The sequence below is a fragment of the Colobus angolensis genome, unplaced genomic scaffold (assembly GCF_000951035.1).
Source record: "Colobus angolensis palliatus isolate OR3802 unplaced genomic scaffold, Cang.pa_1.0 Scaffold10, whole genome shotgun sequence".
NCBI classification, from domain to species: domain Eukaryota; kingdom Metazoa; phylum Chordata; class Mammalia; order Primates; family Cercopithecidae; genus Colobus; species Colobus angolensis.
In genome coordinates, this window is record NW_012110919.1 from 20534402 (window position 1) to 20551204 (window position 16803).

At 47.4% G+C, this 16803-nt stretch overlaps 1 protein-coding gene across 1 annotated transcript in view; it reads left to right on the forward strand.

Moving 5' to 3' along the window:
- The window catches only part of ACACB (acetyl-CoA carboxylase beta), a 175585-nt gene that overhangs the window by 113839 nt on the left and 44943 nt on the right, over nucleotides 1-16803 (forward strand). Inside the window, 10 exon segments of the mRNA XM_011937064.1 lie at nucleotides 838-1026; nucleotides 3744-3844; nucleotides 7388-7460; nucleotides 7462-7516; nucleotides 7519-7560; nucleotides 7563-7690; nucleotides 13242-13355; nucleotides 13539-13652; nucleotides 14571-14660; nucleotides 16337-16455. Coding sequence (XP_011792454.1) covers nucleotides 838-1026; nucleotides 3744-3844; nucleotides 7388-7460; nucleotides 7462-7516; nucleotides 7519-7560; nucleotides 7563-7690; nucleotides 13242-13355; nucleotides 13539-13652; nucleotides 14571-14660; nucleotides 16337-16455 — 1025 coding nt within the window.

Here is a 16803-nt window from a genome sequence, read left to right on the forward strand (position 1 = left end):
CAGCCTCCCAAGTAGCTGGGGTTACAGGCACCTGCCACCATGCCCAGCTAATTTTTTGTAGAGATGGGGTCTCACCATGTTGCCCAGGCTGGTCTCGAACTCCTGGGCTCAAGTGATCGTCCTGCCTTGGCCTCCCAAAGTGATTGCAGACATGAGCCACTGCACTCCACAATAATTGCAACTTTTATTAGTTGGGGTGCTTCGCAGTTTATGTATCAGTTCACTTTGAAACCTCAAAACCACACTGGGGCATTGGCCCCATTGTCATCGTCATCCAAAGACCATCAGCATTGGCTACTGAGACACCCCAGAAAGAGCATAGGGCAGCAGTTCAGTCTCAGGAGCTGAACAGCCTGGGTTTGCCACCTAGTTTTGCTTCTTACTAGCTAAGTGACTTTGGTTAACTTAACTAATCTCTCTGTGTTTCAGTTGCCTCAACTGCAAAAATGGACAAAATCATTAGACCTCCTTTGTAGGGTTGTTTTTAGGGATCAAGTAAGAACATGTAAAGAAAGGTCCTAGAACACTGTCTGGTACTAAGCTAGTATATGATAAATATCAACTCATCATGTGACCTTATGTTTGATCCCCCCACCATGCTGGCTTTCTGATGCACAGAGAGGGGGAGTCAGGGTCTTCCTATGTGGGAAAACTGAGTATTCCATGTGGTCAGGGGCTGTTCCACTCTGGACTGCCCCAGAGGCTGCTGGGTCTGGATCTTCAGCCACTTGAGTGCATGGGGTCAGGATGGGTTGAGCTGTGTTGGGTGCCCTGTTGTGGGGGGTGGTGCCCATGCCCATGCAGGGCTGGGGGCTGATGCTGTGGTCCCCGCTTCAGCTGAAGGAGTGGGTGCAGAAACTCATGATGACCCTCCGGCACCCATCACTGCCGCTGCTGGAGCTGCAGGAGATCATGACCAGCGTGGCAGGCCGCATCCCGGCCCCCGTGGAGAAGTCAGTCCGCAGGGTGATGGCCCAGTATGCCAGCAACATCACCTCGGTGCTGTGCCAGTTCCCCAGCCAGCAGGTATGTGCTCCCCCACCCAGCTCCACCCCACCAGGATGGTCACACTGGGCCAGCTCCCAGTCTGGCTCCATATCTGGCCTCTGATCAAGTTGAACTCCTTGAGACTGACTTAGAGCCTAACATATCAGGCCGAGGGTTTCCTTTCAAGCCTCATCTGCAGAATCCCATCATTTACTCAAAGCAACAGTTGTTTGAATGAACATCAACATTCCCTAGGTTTTATTGCGTAAAACTCAAGATTCCGATGGAGTTGATGCAGATGGAGTGAGCATTTCCCAAAAAAATAAACTGGCTGACATCATTAGAGGACACTGCAAGTTTTTTTATTTTTGTTTTTTCACTGGTTTGCAGCTTTGATTTTCCGTCCCTGGATTTTGTAGGTGATCATCTGGGAGCTCCATGTGTATGTGTATATATATATACACACACACACACACACACACACATATATGTATATATATTGTATTTTAAGAATTGTACTGAGGTCGGGTGCAGTGGCTCACGCCTATAATCCCAGCACTTTGGGAGGCTGAGGTAGGTGGATCATTTGAGGTCAGGAGTTCGAGACCAGCCTGGCCAACATGGTGAAACCCCATCTCTACTAAAAATACAAAAATTAGCCAGACGTGGTAGCACGCACCTGCAGTCCCAACTACTCAGGAGGCTGAGGCAGGAGAATTGCTTGAACCCAGGAGGCAGAGGTTGCAGTGAGCCGAGATTGCACCACTGCACTCCAAAGAAAAGAATATACTGAGATGTCTCATCATAATCATAGTTGTATTTGTGAACACGTTAAAAAAAAGGAATGGAAGCCATTCCAGGGTAGTATGAAATATCTCTGTTATTTACACACTGGCCTCGTGTTGCTCATTTTGTTGTGGTTGTTGGTTTTGTGGGGCATTTGAAAGGCATTTGCACTGGGAAGAGCCCCTCTGCCTATTTGCCTTCCTGCTCTCTGGTGAGAGGGTTCCTCACCATCGTCATCTACCTACCCACACATTGGTGATTTGGGAAACCAGAGGACAGTGTCATTCAGGCCATTCTCAGAGGTTAGCAGTTCTAAGGGCTGGAATATTGTCCACCCAAAGAAAGAAAGAATACTGATTCGTGCTTCCACGTGGATGAACCTGTTGTGCTAAGGGAAATAAAATAAGCCAGGCACAAAAGACCACATATTATGTGATATTATGTGATTCCTTTTTTTTTTTTCTTGAGACCTCCGGGTAGTTGGGATTACAGGCGTACACCACCATTCCCAGCTAATTTTTTGTTTTTTTAGTGGAGACGTGGTTTCACCATGTTGCCCAGGCTGGTCTTGAACTCCTGACCTCAGATGATCTTCCTGCCTCGGCCTCCCAAAGTGCTGGGATTACAGGCATGAGCCATGGTGCCCAGCCCTGTGTGATTCCACTTTTTATGAAATGTCCAGAATAGACACATTCATGAAGAAGGAAGTAGATTAGTGACCGCCAGGGGCTGCAGTGCAGGGAAAATAGAGAGTGAGCACTAATGACTACGAGGTTTCTTTTTAGAGTGACGAACATGCTTTAACATTAGATGGTGGTGGTAGTTGCACGACTTTATGAATACACTACCAACCGCTGAATGTACACTTTAAAGGGAGATGGTGGAATATGATGGTATGTAAGGTATATCTGAACTAAAAAATAACAAAAACCAAACTCTAGAGCATCCTAACTGAAAACACACTTGGAACTTTCGGGAATTTGTCATTGATGCAGGTTTTTTTTTCTTTAAAAATATTTTTGATGCCAAAGGCAATATACCAATAACATTACATCTAATGATAAAGACAGGGCCCTTCCCCACTGGCACCCTGGTTTTTGCTAGAGTGGGACATTCCCATCTCCTCGTTCCCCATCCCGTTCATGGTGCAGACCGGTAGAAGGCGAGTGTGTGCACTCCTCCATGTGATTGCTGGCATTTGGAGCGCTTGAATTCCTCACCGTTGAAGGGATGAACAGGGGTGTTGCAGGGTAGCTGGAAGGCTTTGGGCCTGGAATTTTCAATCTTCCAATGAGCCTTGGATGGGACCTCCCTGGGAGGCTGTGGTGGGTCCTGTAGGTCAGCAGTTCCCAACCTTTTTAGCACCAGGGACCAGTTTTGTGGAAGACAGTTTTTCCACAGACCGGGGAGGGGGATGGTTTCAGGATGATTCAAGTGCGTTACATTTATGCTGCACTTTATTTCTATTGTGATTACATTGTAATATATAATGAAATAATTATACAACTCACCATAATATAGAATCTGTGAGAGCCCCAGGCTTGTTTTCCTGCACCTAGACGGTCCCATCTGGGGGTAATGGGAGACAGCAACAGATCATCAGGCCTTAGATTCTCATAAGGAGCGTGCAACCTAGATCCCTCGCATGCGTGGTTCACAGCAGGGTTTGCACTCCTGTGAGAATCTAATGTTCCCGCTGATCTGACAGGAGGTGGAGCTCAGATGGTAATATGAGCAATGGGGAGGGGCTGTAAATACTCCTTCTTCCACTCGCTCCATCCACTCGCTCCTTCCACTCGCTCCTTCCACTCTCTCCTTCTTCCACGGCTTACCTCCCGCTGTTCAGCCAGTTCCTAACAGGCCACAGACCAGTGCTGGTTTGGGTACTGGTTTGGGGACCCCTGCTTTAAGGGACTGCTGTGTAGCATCTGAATCATCAACAGTCAGATCTGTCTTGTTTTCCCATCCAGATAGCCACCATCCTGGACTGCCACGCAGCCACCCTGCAGCGGAAGGCTGACCGAGAGGTCTTCTTCATCAACACCCAGAGCATCGTGCAGTTGGTCCAGAGGTAAATCCTACGTCTCCCCATGGGATGTGGTTGTCACCTGATCGTCGCATGCATTGCACCAGGGTGGTGCTTTGGGGCTGTCTTCAGGGCAGGCTTGAACTGAGAGAAAGTGCATTATGGTCCTGTGGTGCCTTTACTAACAGCAGAACCCTGGGTAAGTCACTTTACTTCTGTGAATCTGTTTGCCAGCTGGCAAAATGGAAATAAAAACACTTTTCAAGACAAGTTGTTTGGATTGTAAAGGAATGAATTTTTTTTTTTTTTTTTTTTTTTGAGACAGAGACTCCTTCCCACAGAGGAGTGCAGTGGTGTGATCTCAGTTCGCAGCAACCTCTGCCTCCCAGGTTCAAGCGATTCTCCTGCTTCAGCCTCCCGAGTAGCTGGGATTACGGGCATGTGCCACCGTGCCCGGCTAATGTTTGTACTTTTTGTAGAGACGGGGTTTCACCATGTTGGCCACGCTGGTCTCCAACTCCTGACCTCAAGTGATCCACTCGCCTTGACCTCCCAAAGTGCTGGGATTACAGGTGTGAGCCACCAGGTCTGGCCTATAAATGTATTAAGTTTTGTGAAGTGCTGATAAATAGTAAATACTTGATAGTTACATTAGATTGAGACAATGTGGTGAAATAGCTTTATGTATGATAAAAGACTGCACAAATTGTTATCATTGTGGCTTTTGGGACAATTGCAAAGGAAAGTGGATGAATAATTTGTATTTCATCTCAAGTAGTTTTTTATTGTACAGGGGTTTTCTGCTGCAGGACTATTCTGATGACAAAGGAAATTTTTTTTTTTTTTTTTTTTTTTTTTTTTTTTTTTTTTTGAGACAGAGTCTCAGTCTGTCGCCCACGCTGGAGTGTAGTGGCGCGATCTTGGCTCACTGCAAGCTCCGCCTCCCGGGTTCATGCCATTCTTCTGCTGCCTCAGCCTCCTGAATAGCTGGAACTACAGGCGCCTGCCACCATGCCTGGCTAATTTCTTTTTTGTATTTTTAGCAGAGACCGTGTTTCACCGTGTTAGCCAGAATGGTCTCAATCTCCTAACCTCGTGGTCTGTCTGCCTCAGCCTCCCAAAGTGCTGGGATCATGGCATGAGCCACCACGCCTGGCCGACAAAAGGATTTTCTGCCACTTTTCATGAAAAATCCACCTAGCAAGAAAGCTTTCCTTATGAAGACAATGAGGGCCAGGTGCTACGGCTCATGCCTGTAATCCCAGCATTTTGGGAGGCCAAGGCAAGAGGACCACTTGAGGCCAGGAGTTGGAGACCAGCCTGGGTGATGTAGCGAGACCCTGTCTCTACAAAAAAAAAGAGAAAAAAAAAGAGTCAGGCATGGTGGTGTGTACCTATAGGCCTAGCTACTCAGGAGGCTGAGGTGAGAGGACTGCTTGATCCCAGGAGTTTGAGGTTATAGTGAGCTGTGATCATGCCATTGCACTCCAGCCTGGGGGACAGAGCAAGACCTTGTCTTTTATGAAAAAGAAAAAAAGGAATCAAAGCATTATTGGATTTAAACCAATAAATTCCAGGCATGTTTCCCATGTGCCAGAAACTCCCAGGTACAAAGAATGTAAGATTGTAGAAAACCAGCCTTCTTTTCAAGGAGCTCCCTAGCTGTTAGGGAGAGATTTTAGTGTGGGTTCTCCACAAACTGCAAGTTTCACAGCCAAGGGCTGGGAAGGGAGTCCTCTTAAAACACATCGACTGCTAACCTTAAGCCCATCCTTTAAGCTTCAGAGAAACATCTAGGAAAAATGAATCATTAACAAATTAACTGAATTTCCTAGCAAATTTTCTGTGCTGAACATAAGTATTAAAACTCCGTCCTGTGTTGTATAAGTATGTGTTTTAAAATCACATTTGGATCAGAGAGTCTTTTAGCATCTTGATCTGTTTTGTTGTTATTTGGTGATGCTGCAGTTAAGCTAGTTTCTACTTCCCCACAACTCAGTGTCACATCTCCTGAGAAACTTGACCCCTGCGTTCAGATTTTTGGAGGAACATCCAGGTTAAAACTTTGTTTTAAAAGAGAAGTGGCTAGGTGCGATGGCTTACACCTATAATCCCAGCACTTTGGGAGGCCAAGGCAGGTGGATTGCTTGAGCTCAGAAGTTCGAGACCAGCTGGGCAATATGGTGAAACTCTGTCTACAAAATATACAACAATTAGCCGGGCATGGTGGTGGGCAGCTGTGATCCCAGCTACTCCAGAGGCTGAGATGGGAGGATTGCTTGAGCCCGGGAGGCAGAGATGACAGTGAGCTGTGATTGCACCACTGCACTCCAGCCTGGGTGACAGATCAAGAACCTGTCTCAAAACAAGAAAAAAAAAAAAAAGCAAAATTTACATGGAGATCTTTTGGTAAATGTTTTTCCAGTTTGTCTTTTTAAAACGGTCTCTATACATTGGGTAAGTGATTGAAAAATTTTGTTTTAATGGTTAAAGCTTGCTAAACTTGGCTACCCCTGTTCAGTATCCGAAATCTATTAATGTGTTTGTTTGTTTGTTTGTTTTTGTTTGTTTTTTCTATCTCTGTGGCCAGAAAGGCGCCCTCCCAAGTATCAGGCTTGGGATCTACTCCAGTTTTGCCTCCAGTTTGATGTGGGACCTTGGACAGGGCAGTGTTCTTTCTGGCCTGCAGATGAACCAACTCCATATCCTTTGAAGGCCTCAGGATTAGAGGCTGCCTCTAGATACTTTAAAAAAAATTATTTTAAAATTAACTAGTTAATTAATTTTTTTAATTTATTTTGAGACAAGCTGTCGCCCAGGCTGGAGTGCAGTGGTGCGATCGTAGCTCACAACAGCCTTGACCTCCTGGCCTCAAGTGATCCTCTTGCCTCAGCCTCCTATGTAGCTGGGACCACAGTCATGCGCTACCACTCCCAGCTGATGTTTTTGATTTTTTTGTAAAGACAAGGTCTCACCTTGTTGCCTAGGCTGCTCTTGAACTTCTGGGCTCAAATGATCCTCCTGCCTCGGCCTCCCAAAGTACTGGGATTATGAGCGTGAGCCACCATGCCTGGCCTTAATTTTTTGTTTTGTTTTGTAGAAATTGGGTCTTGGCAATATTGCCCAGGCTTGAACTCCTGGGCTCCAGTGATCCTTCCATCTCCGTGTCCTTTCTAAAATCCTTTCTCTCTCTCTTTTCTTTTTTTTTGAGACAGAGTCTTGCTCTGTCACACAGGTTGGAGTGCAGTGGTGCCATCTCAGCTCACTGCAACCTCCTTCTTCCAGATTCAAGTGATTCTCCTGCCTCAGCCTCCCGAGTAGCTGGGACTACAGGTGCATGCCTCCATGCCCAGCTAGTTTTTGTATTTTTAGTAGAGACGGGGTTTCACCATCTTGGCCAGGATGGTCTCGATCTCCTGACCTCATGATCTGCCTGCCTTGGCCTCCCAAAGTGCTGGGATCACAGGTGTGAGCCACCGTGCCCGGCCAATCCTTTCTCTTTTTAAAAATCATAAAAAGAAAATATTAAATATTCAGGTACTCAAGGAAGGGGTGTGAGCATTAAGAGCAGCCTTCCCTTCTCCCCAGATACCGCAGCGGGATCCGCGGCTATATGAAAACAGTGGTGTTGGATCTCCTGAGAAGATATTTGCATGTCGAGCACCATTTTCAGCAAGGCAAGAGATGCTGATGCCAACACCAGTGGGATGGTGGGGGGCTGAGGAGCCTGAACTTTACCTCTGTGTGGTGTTTTGTCTCCCCCTAGCCCACTACGACAAGTGTGTGATAAACCTCAGGGAGCAGTTCAAGCCAGACATGTCCCAGGTGCTGGACTGCATCTTCTCCCACGCACAGGTGGCCAAGAAGAACCAGCTGGTGATCATGCTGATCGTAAGCAGGAAGAGGGCCTGTTACCCAACCGGGGGTGGGTCAGGAGTCCGCAAACGTTTTCTAACAAGGAGCAGAAAGTGGCCGGTTGCGGTGGCTCATGCCTGTAATCCCAGCACTTTGGGAGGCTGAGGCGGGCAGATCACTTGAGATCAGGAGTTCGAGACCAGCTTGGCCAATGTAGTGAAACCTCGTCTCTACTAAAAATGCAAAAATTAGCTGGGCATGGTGGCGCGTACCTGTAATCCCAGCTACGTGGGAGGCTGAGACAGGAGAATCGCATGACCGGGAGGCGGAGGTTGCAGTGAGCCAAGATCGCGGCACTGCACTCCAGCCTGGGCGACAGGGCGAGATTCTGTCTCAAAAAATAAAGAAAAGAAAAGAAAAGAAAAAAAGTAAGCCAGAAAGTAAATATTTTAGATTTTGCAGGTTGGCATGGTCTCTGTCTTGACCACTCAACCCTGCCTTTGTACAATGTAAGCGAATGGGCATGACTGTGTTCCCGCAAAACTTCTTTGGGAGCCTGAGGCGGGAGGATCACTTGAACCTAGGAGTTCAAGTCCAGCCTAGGCAACATTCTAAGACTCCATTTCTTAGAAAAAAAACTAAAGTTGGGCACTGTGGCTCACTTCTGTAATCCCAGCACTTTGGGAGGCTGAGACAGGAGGATCACTTGAGGCCAGGAGTTTGAGACCAGCCTAGGCAACACAGGGAGACCCCATCTCTACAAAAAGTACAAAAATTAGCCAGGTGTGGTGGTGTGCACCTGTCATCCCAGCTACTCAGGGGCCTGAGGCAGGAGGATCACTTGAGCCTGGGATGTTAAGCCTGCAGTAAGCTGTGATCACAGCACTGCACTCCAGCCTGGGTGGCAGAATGAGATCCTGTCTCAAAACAACAACAACAACAAAAAAAACACAACTTTGTATACAAAAACAGGGATTTGTTGGCCCCTGGGGAGATCATGACTAATGCAAAGCACCTACTTTGTGCCAGGTACTCTTGAAGTGCTTTCCAAATACACAGTTGCTCATTTAATTCTCACAGCAGTCCTAGAAAGTGGGTACTGCTGTCACAGCTCTTTGGCAGAGCACAGAGAAGTTAAGCCACTTGCCCAAGGGCATCTAGCTCCTAAATGTAGAGCCAGGATTTGAACCAATAGTCTGACTCCAGAGTCCTGAACTATTAGCCGTGGGATATTGGATTTTGAGTCCTGTGTGTGAAGAAGAAGAGGTATGGGGTCTCTGTTCTTGTTTCTCTTTTCACTTGATAATAGCAGTCTTTTGTTTTTTGTCTATTTTTTCTTTTGAAACAGGGTCTCGCTCTGTTGCCCAGGCTGGAGGGCAGTGGCACTATCATGGCTCACTGTAGCCTCTATCCCCTGGCCTTAAGCCATCCTCCCACCTCCGCCTCCCAGGTAGCTGGGATTGCAGACTCACACTACCACACCCAGTTAGTTAGTTTGTTTGTTTATTTGTTTGTTTGTTTTGTAGAGATGAGGTCTCACCATGTTGCCCAGGCTGATCTTGAACTCCTGGGCTCAAGCAATCTTCCTGCTTTGGCCTCCCAAAGTGCTGGGATAACAGGCATGAGCCACTGCGCCTGGCCAATAATAGCAGTCTTTTATGACTAAAAATATTATTCTTTGATATGTCCCTGGCAACTGACTTGGAATATGTAGGATCAGCAAAGTAAGAGAGACTTGGACTTGGCTTATGGTAGAAAGGGGTTTGGCAATTTTTTTTTTTTTTTTTTTGAGACGGAGTCTTGCTCTGTCGCCCAGGCTGGAGTGTAATGGCACAATCTTGGCTCACTGCAACCTCCGCCTCCTGAGTTCTATCTATCTGTCTTCTATCTATCTTTGTTTGTTTGTTTGTTTGTTTGTTTTTTGAGACAGAATCTCACTCTGTCGCCCAGGCTGGAGGGCAGTGGTGCGATCTCTGTTCACTGCACCCTCCGCCTCCAGGGTTCAAGTGATTCTCCTGTCTCAGCCTCTGGAGTAGCTGGGATTACAGGCATGCGCCACCATGCCCAGCTGATTTTTGTATTTTTAGTAGAGACATGGTTTTGCCATGTTACCCAGGCTGGTCTCGAATTCCTGACCTCAGGGGATCCACAAGCCTCGGCCCCCCAAAGTGCTGGGATTACAGGCATGAGCCACCACAATGGGCCTGGCAATTTTTTTTTTTTTTTTTTTTTTGTGAAGGGCCCCGGATAGTAAAGATTTTAGGCTTGAGGATGTCCATCCCCTGTAGCCACTACTCAGCTCTGTGAGCTCTGCCACTGTAGCCTGAAAACAACTACGGACAATAGATACATGAATGAGGGTGGCTATGTTCCAATAAAATTTTATTTATAAAAACAGTCAGTGGGCAGAGTTTGGCCATGATCTTAGAGGACAGTTAGTACCCTATCCCCTATCCAAATTGCATTAATAAATATTGGGGTTTTTGGTAAAGAACCATTTAAAAATCTCACGCAGCAGCTTTCAATCCTGGTTGTACATTAGAATCACCTAGGGGGTGGGGAGACTTTTAAAAAATACAATTGCCCATGCCCCACCCTTGGTCAATTTAATCAGAGTTTCTAGGGGTGGGGCCCAGGCATTAGTGCTTTTTGAAAGTTTCCCTGTGGGAAACTTAAATGTGCACTGTATATTAGATAATATTATTGGTTTAATGTTCAGTTTCTGTGGTGTTTTAATGGTTCTGTAGGTAGGTGGGAGGGAGATATGTGCTAAAATAGTATAAAGGATTGTGGTATCTGCAACTGACTTTCAGAAAAAGAGAGTGTGTGTGTATGCGCATGCACGTTCTTATTAGAGAAAAATCAAATATGATAATATGGTAAAAGTTTAACGGTTAGTGAATCTAGGTGATTACTATGGGGTTTTCAACATACTCGTCTTCAATTCTTCTGTAGTTTTGAAGTTTGTAAAAATTGATTGGGAAAGAGGACTCCCCAAGTGATTGCAACGCGCAGCCAGGACTGGGAACTTATACCCAAGGAGATATGCACTCTTTGCGGGGAGTTCTATTGCTAACTTTTCAAAATACATTCTTTGGATGGAGTTTCCTGGAGTTGGAGTGTTTGTCAAGCACAATATGCCTGTAATCTATTACAGCCAGCTTGCCATTCACAGGCTGGGGCTTGGGTCTGTGGGTTATTATGCTGGTCGTTCCTCTGTGCACATATTGACTCTCTTCTGGGCATGAAGTTCTGAAAGGTCACGTACACCAGAGGACAGCCAAGGGAAGATGGGTGGAGCAGCCCCCAGCTCTTGGGAATTGGGACATTTGCCTGGACCTCCTTGATGATAGAGGCTACAAATGTTGAACCAATTACAATCTGGAGATAAATGTGAGATTCATTATTCTTCTGACTTTCTTGGTCCTATTTGTTAGAAAATAGTGAGTTCTCTGCGCATGATGGTATTTGGTACCTGAGAGGTTTTGAACAAAGACTTGCGAATTGAATGATTACTTTGAAATGAATTTTTTTGAGGCTTTTAAAGGGACCTAGTTTCTGACACCAATTCACTGATCATGGGACTTCGTTAGTGACACAAAGCAACAAAACATGATTCTGTGGACTAAAATATACAAGATGAGACTGCTTCGCTAAGTTAACAAGAAAAAAATGTTTTTTGTTTGTTTTTTGTTTTGTTTATTTTTTTTCGAGACGGAGTCTTGCTCTGTCACCCAGGTTGGAGTGCAGTGGCGCAATCTCGGCTCACTGCAACCTCTGCTTTCTGGGTTCAAGTGATTCTCCTGCCTTAGCCTCTGGAGTAGCTGGAACTACAGGCATGCACCACCACAACTAATTTTTTTGTAGTATTGGTAGGAAACAGGGTTTTGCCATGTTGGTCAGGCTGGTCTTGAACTCCTGGCCTCAGGTAATTTGCCCACTTTGGCCTCCTAAAGTGCAGGGATTATAGACATGAGCCACCGTGCCCTGCCTAGAAAAATATTTTTATTATTGTTATTATTATTATTATTTGTATGTAGAAGGCAATGGTCAGATTTTTTAACATTCACACTTAGATGTGTGTGTGGGAATTTAAAAAATGTTCACACAAACAACTCTTGAGTTTTTCACCTCTTGGAAAACCACCAGTCTAGCTGCTGGCCAGCACCTGTGCTGTCCTGCCCTGGGAGCCACAAGCCTAGGGGATTGGTGGAGAGTTATGCCACCACCGTTTGGTAATAGAAAGCAAATCAGAGAAGGGAGAGGAGATTTAGAATACTTTCCTACCACTTTTCTTCAGCATCGACATTCCTGTGTGTTTGTGTGTGAAATATCAGTATGTTAAAGTTGTTTCTGATGATAAAATCAGTATCGGTTCATTAGACTAGGAAAATGCAGAAACACATGTAGAAAAAAATGCCCCATAGCTGTACCGTCTGGTGACCTCTGGAAGACCAGGCTTAGTGGATGCCTGGGGTAGGGAATGGGAGCATATTGCTCAGGAGCTCTGGTATTTAGCATTCATTGCTCTGTCTTCAGTGGGTGGTTAGGGAGCACCTGCGCTGAGCCGTTCCCAGGCCCCACATGCACTTAGGGCACAAGAGGAGATGCGAACACCGGCTGCACCCAGCCCTGGTCTCCAGCAGAAAGGCTCTTCTTTCAGAAGCAGAGCGGAGGGATGCAACACAGACACACTGTTCCTCCCTCCTGTAAGATTCAACCCCACGTCCCTCTCCTCTGAAACTGTGAACCCATTAAGTCAGGCAGCAATGTGTAGGGGAAAGAGCGGGAGGCTTTGGGGGCAGAATAGTCCTGTGTTCGAATCTCGCTCTGTTTTGTACACGTTTGGTGGCTTTGGGGTGAGGCATATTGCCTCTTTGAGCCTCAGTGTTCCTATCTGTAAAATGGGAATCAAAATAAGTAACTCCTCATGGGGGTGGGAGAATTTGGGGAGTTGTATATAAAGGGTCTAGCTGTTTACTAGCCACCTGGAACACAGTATGCACCTGATAATCACTGACTTTTTTTTTGGAGACAGAGTCTAGCTGGAGTGCAGTGGTGCAATCTCAGCTCACTGCAACCTCCACCTCCCAAGGGATGCCGAGTAGCTGGGACTACAGGCCCGTGCCACCATGTCTGGCTAATTTTTATATATATATATTTTTTTTATAGAGATGAGGTTTTGCCCTGTTGCCCAGGCTGGTCTCAAACTCCTGAGCTCAAGTGATCCTCCTGCCTCAGCCACCCAAAGTGCTGGGATTACAGGTGTGAGTCATCACACCTGGCCTTATCACTGGCTATTAATAGTAATGTAGGCAGGAGTTTAGTTGTATTTGTTTGTTCTTACCAGGCATTTAGGGCATGTTTTGGGGTGGATGAATGGGTGGCTGAGTGAGTGAGTGAATGAATGAACGAGTGAATGACAGGAGAAAGTGGTGAGGGTTTGCATATCAGGCTGTGCCGGGCCTGTTTGGAGAGCGGAGCAGCTGCCTGGCTTTTAGGGTGGGCGCTCCCCCAGCCGAGATGAATGCTGCATGTTTCCCTGGGCTGGAGAAAAGCCATTTGGCTTCTTTTTTTGTCCCCTAAGGATGAGCTGTGTGGCCCAGACCCTTCCCTATCGGATGAGCTGACCTCCATCCTGAATGAGCTCACTCAGCTGAGCAAAAGCGAGCACTGCAAAGTGGCCCTCAGAGCCCGGCAGGTAGGGTTTTAGGCTGTGGTCCCCACGATGTACGCTTCCCCCCACCCTCCTGTGCGGCCCCTACCATGCTCAGCCCTCACCATGCACGGTCCCACCATGCTGCCAGCCCGTGTCCGAGCCTCTGCCTTCTCCCCTGGGAGGTTGGCTCACACCAGCTCCCCACCCCCGTCCCTCCCCCTGCAGATCCTGATTGCCTCCCACCTCCCCTCCTATGAGCTGCGGCACAACCAGGTGGAGTCCATTTTCCTGTCTGCCATTGACATGTACGGCCATCAGTTCTGCCCCGAGAACCTCAAGGTGAGCCCATCTCTTCCTTTCACCTTCTACAGAGCACACACTGTGGCCCAGGTGGGGACCTCTGGGGAAACGGCTCCTCTTGCCTCTCCAGGTGCTCAGTGGGGTGCAGGGCACAGTCACAGATGCAGGTAGTTTAGCCCAATGTGGCCAGGGCTGCCCGAGGGGGCACCTGGGGAGACTCTAGGAGAGGTGGGCATGGAGCCCAGTCCTGCAGGAAGGACAGTGTGACAGCAGCAGGGGCTCACCTGGTGCCGTTTACAAACCTCAGCCGTAATGGAGCATATCTGGAAGCTGTGAGCCCTCCCATGGCTGAGTGATGGCCTCATCTTCCCTGTTTCTGGACTCTGGCTCATTTACATGCTCTCAGGTACCCCCTCAGTGCCTGTTGGGAGACCTGTCCCAGGTGCCATCATCCCAGAGTTCTTCATTGTCAGCTCTCCCGTGATTAAATAGGGGAGGAGCCCAGTGCACTGCAGGGCACTGATTGCTTTTAGTGGTCAAAGCATGACTTCTCCCTGTTTCCACCGCCCCCACTCATCAGACTGGTGATTAAAAAACTTACTCACTGACTGGGCACAGATGGCTCATGCCTGTAATCCCAGCACTTGGAAAGTCAAGACTGGAGGATCACTTGAGCCCAGGAATTTGAGGCCAGCCTCGGCAACATAGTGAGACCCTGTTTCTACAAAAAATACAAACAAACAAACAAACAAAGAGCCAGGCATGTTGGCACATGCTGTAGTCCCATCTACTCAAGAGGCTGAGGTGGGAGGATCGCTTCAGGCGGGGAGTTTGAGGCTGCAGTGAGCTATGATCACACCACTGCACTCCAGTTTATCTCAAATAAACAAAAACAAGGAAAAACCTGAAACTTGTTTACATTTACTTTTCCTTGTTTCCCCTTTTCATTTCCTATAGAAGTTAATAATTTCAGAAACAACCATCTTCGACGTCCTGCCTGCTTTCTTCTATCACGCTAACAAAGTCGTGTGCATGGCGTCCTTGGAGGTAAGCAGGAGAGGCCCAGAGAACAGCACTGACCGTGCCAGTTCTACTGTTCACTTCCGCCACCATGCACCTGACCCTAGGCCACACGCCTTGTGAATGTGATCCTATCCTTTTCTATACAAGGTAGGTATGTTAATAGTCCCATCTTACAGAGAAAGGAACTGAGGCTCAGAGAGGTGAAGCGACTTATGCAACGTCACACAGCTAGAAAGTGGCAGAACCAGGTTTTGCATTATTGGGTCTGTCTCATTCCAGATTCCATGCTAGTCACCACTGCTGTCTCATGTGTCATTCCAGCCTCTTCCAGGCAGGGCACATTAAATACTAATCCCTGAAAGCCAAGTCTGAGGCATCTCATCTAAACTTTCTGACTCACATGTATTAAATACCTTTGAAAGACGTTTCTGCTTGGAACTGCCAGAGCTAGAGGAACCCAGGTGACAACTTAAGGTGAACCCCCTGCCCCCCAAGTGTTGAGGTAGAAGGGCGTGGATGGTAGCAAAACCCAGATTAGAGCCAGGTGATCCCGGGTGGTCTTACTCTTGGGAGCAACAATTCAGGTCTTCTTGAATTCAGGAACCAAGAGGTGTTGTGTTGGTTCCAGGAAATCAGAGTTTTAAATCAGCTCTTTTATTATTATTATTATTTTGAGACTTGCTCTGGTGCCTAGGGTGGAGTACAGTGGCACTATCTCAGCTCACTGCAGCCTCTGCCTCTTGGTTTCAAGTGATTCTCCTTCCTCAGCCTCCCCAGTAGCTGGGCCTACAGGGGCGCACCACCGCACCCAGCTAATTTTTGTATTGTTAGTAGAGACAGGGTTTTACCATGTTGGCCAGGCAGGTCTGGAACTCCTGACCTCAAGTGATCTGCCTGCCTCAGCCTCCCAATAAATCTGCCCTTTTAGAATCCTTTTAAGAAAATTTGAGATGATGTCTTGTGTTTTTAACATGGCCCTCTTACCTGGGACTGCTTTGCTGGCAGTAGTTTTTCTAATATTCTTTATCTTCTGAGCTCAGTCTCAGTCCCCTGTTGCCCCCACTTTCTCTTCTGCATCCTTGGGAGCCTGTGAGTCACACAGTGAGAAGGTTTACTGGGTCTTCGTCTTCATGGAGACCATCTTGGGCTTGTTAGTGTGTTACAGCCACAGGGTCTCCTGGGCCTGCAGCTTTTATCCCTCTATGGGTTTCACCTCTGGAAGAATCTTTCTCAGACCTCACTCTTTGTTTCTAACAGTGAGACCTAATATACCTCTTCTGTAGTTACTTTAAAAACAATTTTTGTTTTGTTAGAGACAGGTCTTGCCATGTTGCCCAGGCTGGAGTTGAACTTCTAGGCTCAAGCAATCCTCCTGCCTCAGCCTCCCCAGTAGCTGGGACTACAGGTGCATGCCACCATGCTTGGCTTATAGTTACTTTTTAAAGTGCTAAATACTATTTGTGTCAATTAGAGATTTTTCTAGGATGCTTTTGGGGTTTTTTTTTGTTTATTTGTTTTGTTTTTCCACCATGCCCAGCTAATTTTTGCAGACGTGAGCCACTGCGCCACTGCACCCGGCCTGCTAGAGATAGACCTTTAAGAGGTCATTTCTGGTACCCCTGCCCTGTGAGTGCCCTCAGCTTTTGAGGACACTCTGCAGTGCCCCCTGAGAGAACGTCCGTGTGCTTCTGCCTTGTCAGGTTTATGTGCGGAGGGCCTACATCGCCTACGAGTTAAACAGCCTGCAGCACCGGCAGCTCCCGGACGGCACCTGCGTGGTAGAATTCCAGTTCATGCTGCCCTCCTCCCACCCAAACCGGTATGGAATGAGACACACCAGGGATGGCGTGTGTTTCTGTTCTCCCCGACCTCTGTCGTCCTGTCTCTGGAACCACCTGGCAAGTGTGTTTGGACACGCTGCTGGGGAGACATCAGCAATAAGCGCTTCCCGTCTGGGAGCTCCCTGCAGCGCCATTTTTCTCCCCTCTAACATGGTGATAATGCAGAGCCCACCTCCTACACCTGCACTGTTCAGTACAGTAGCCATGTGTGCCTATTTACATTAAAATGAATACACATGGGCTGGGCACGGTGGCTCACGCCTGTAATCCCAGCACTTTGGGAGGCCGAGGTGGGCAGATCACTTGAGGTCAGGAGTTCCAGACCA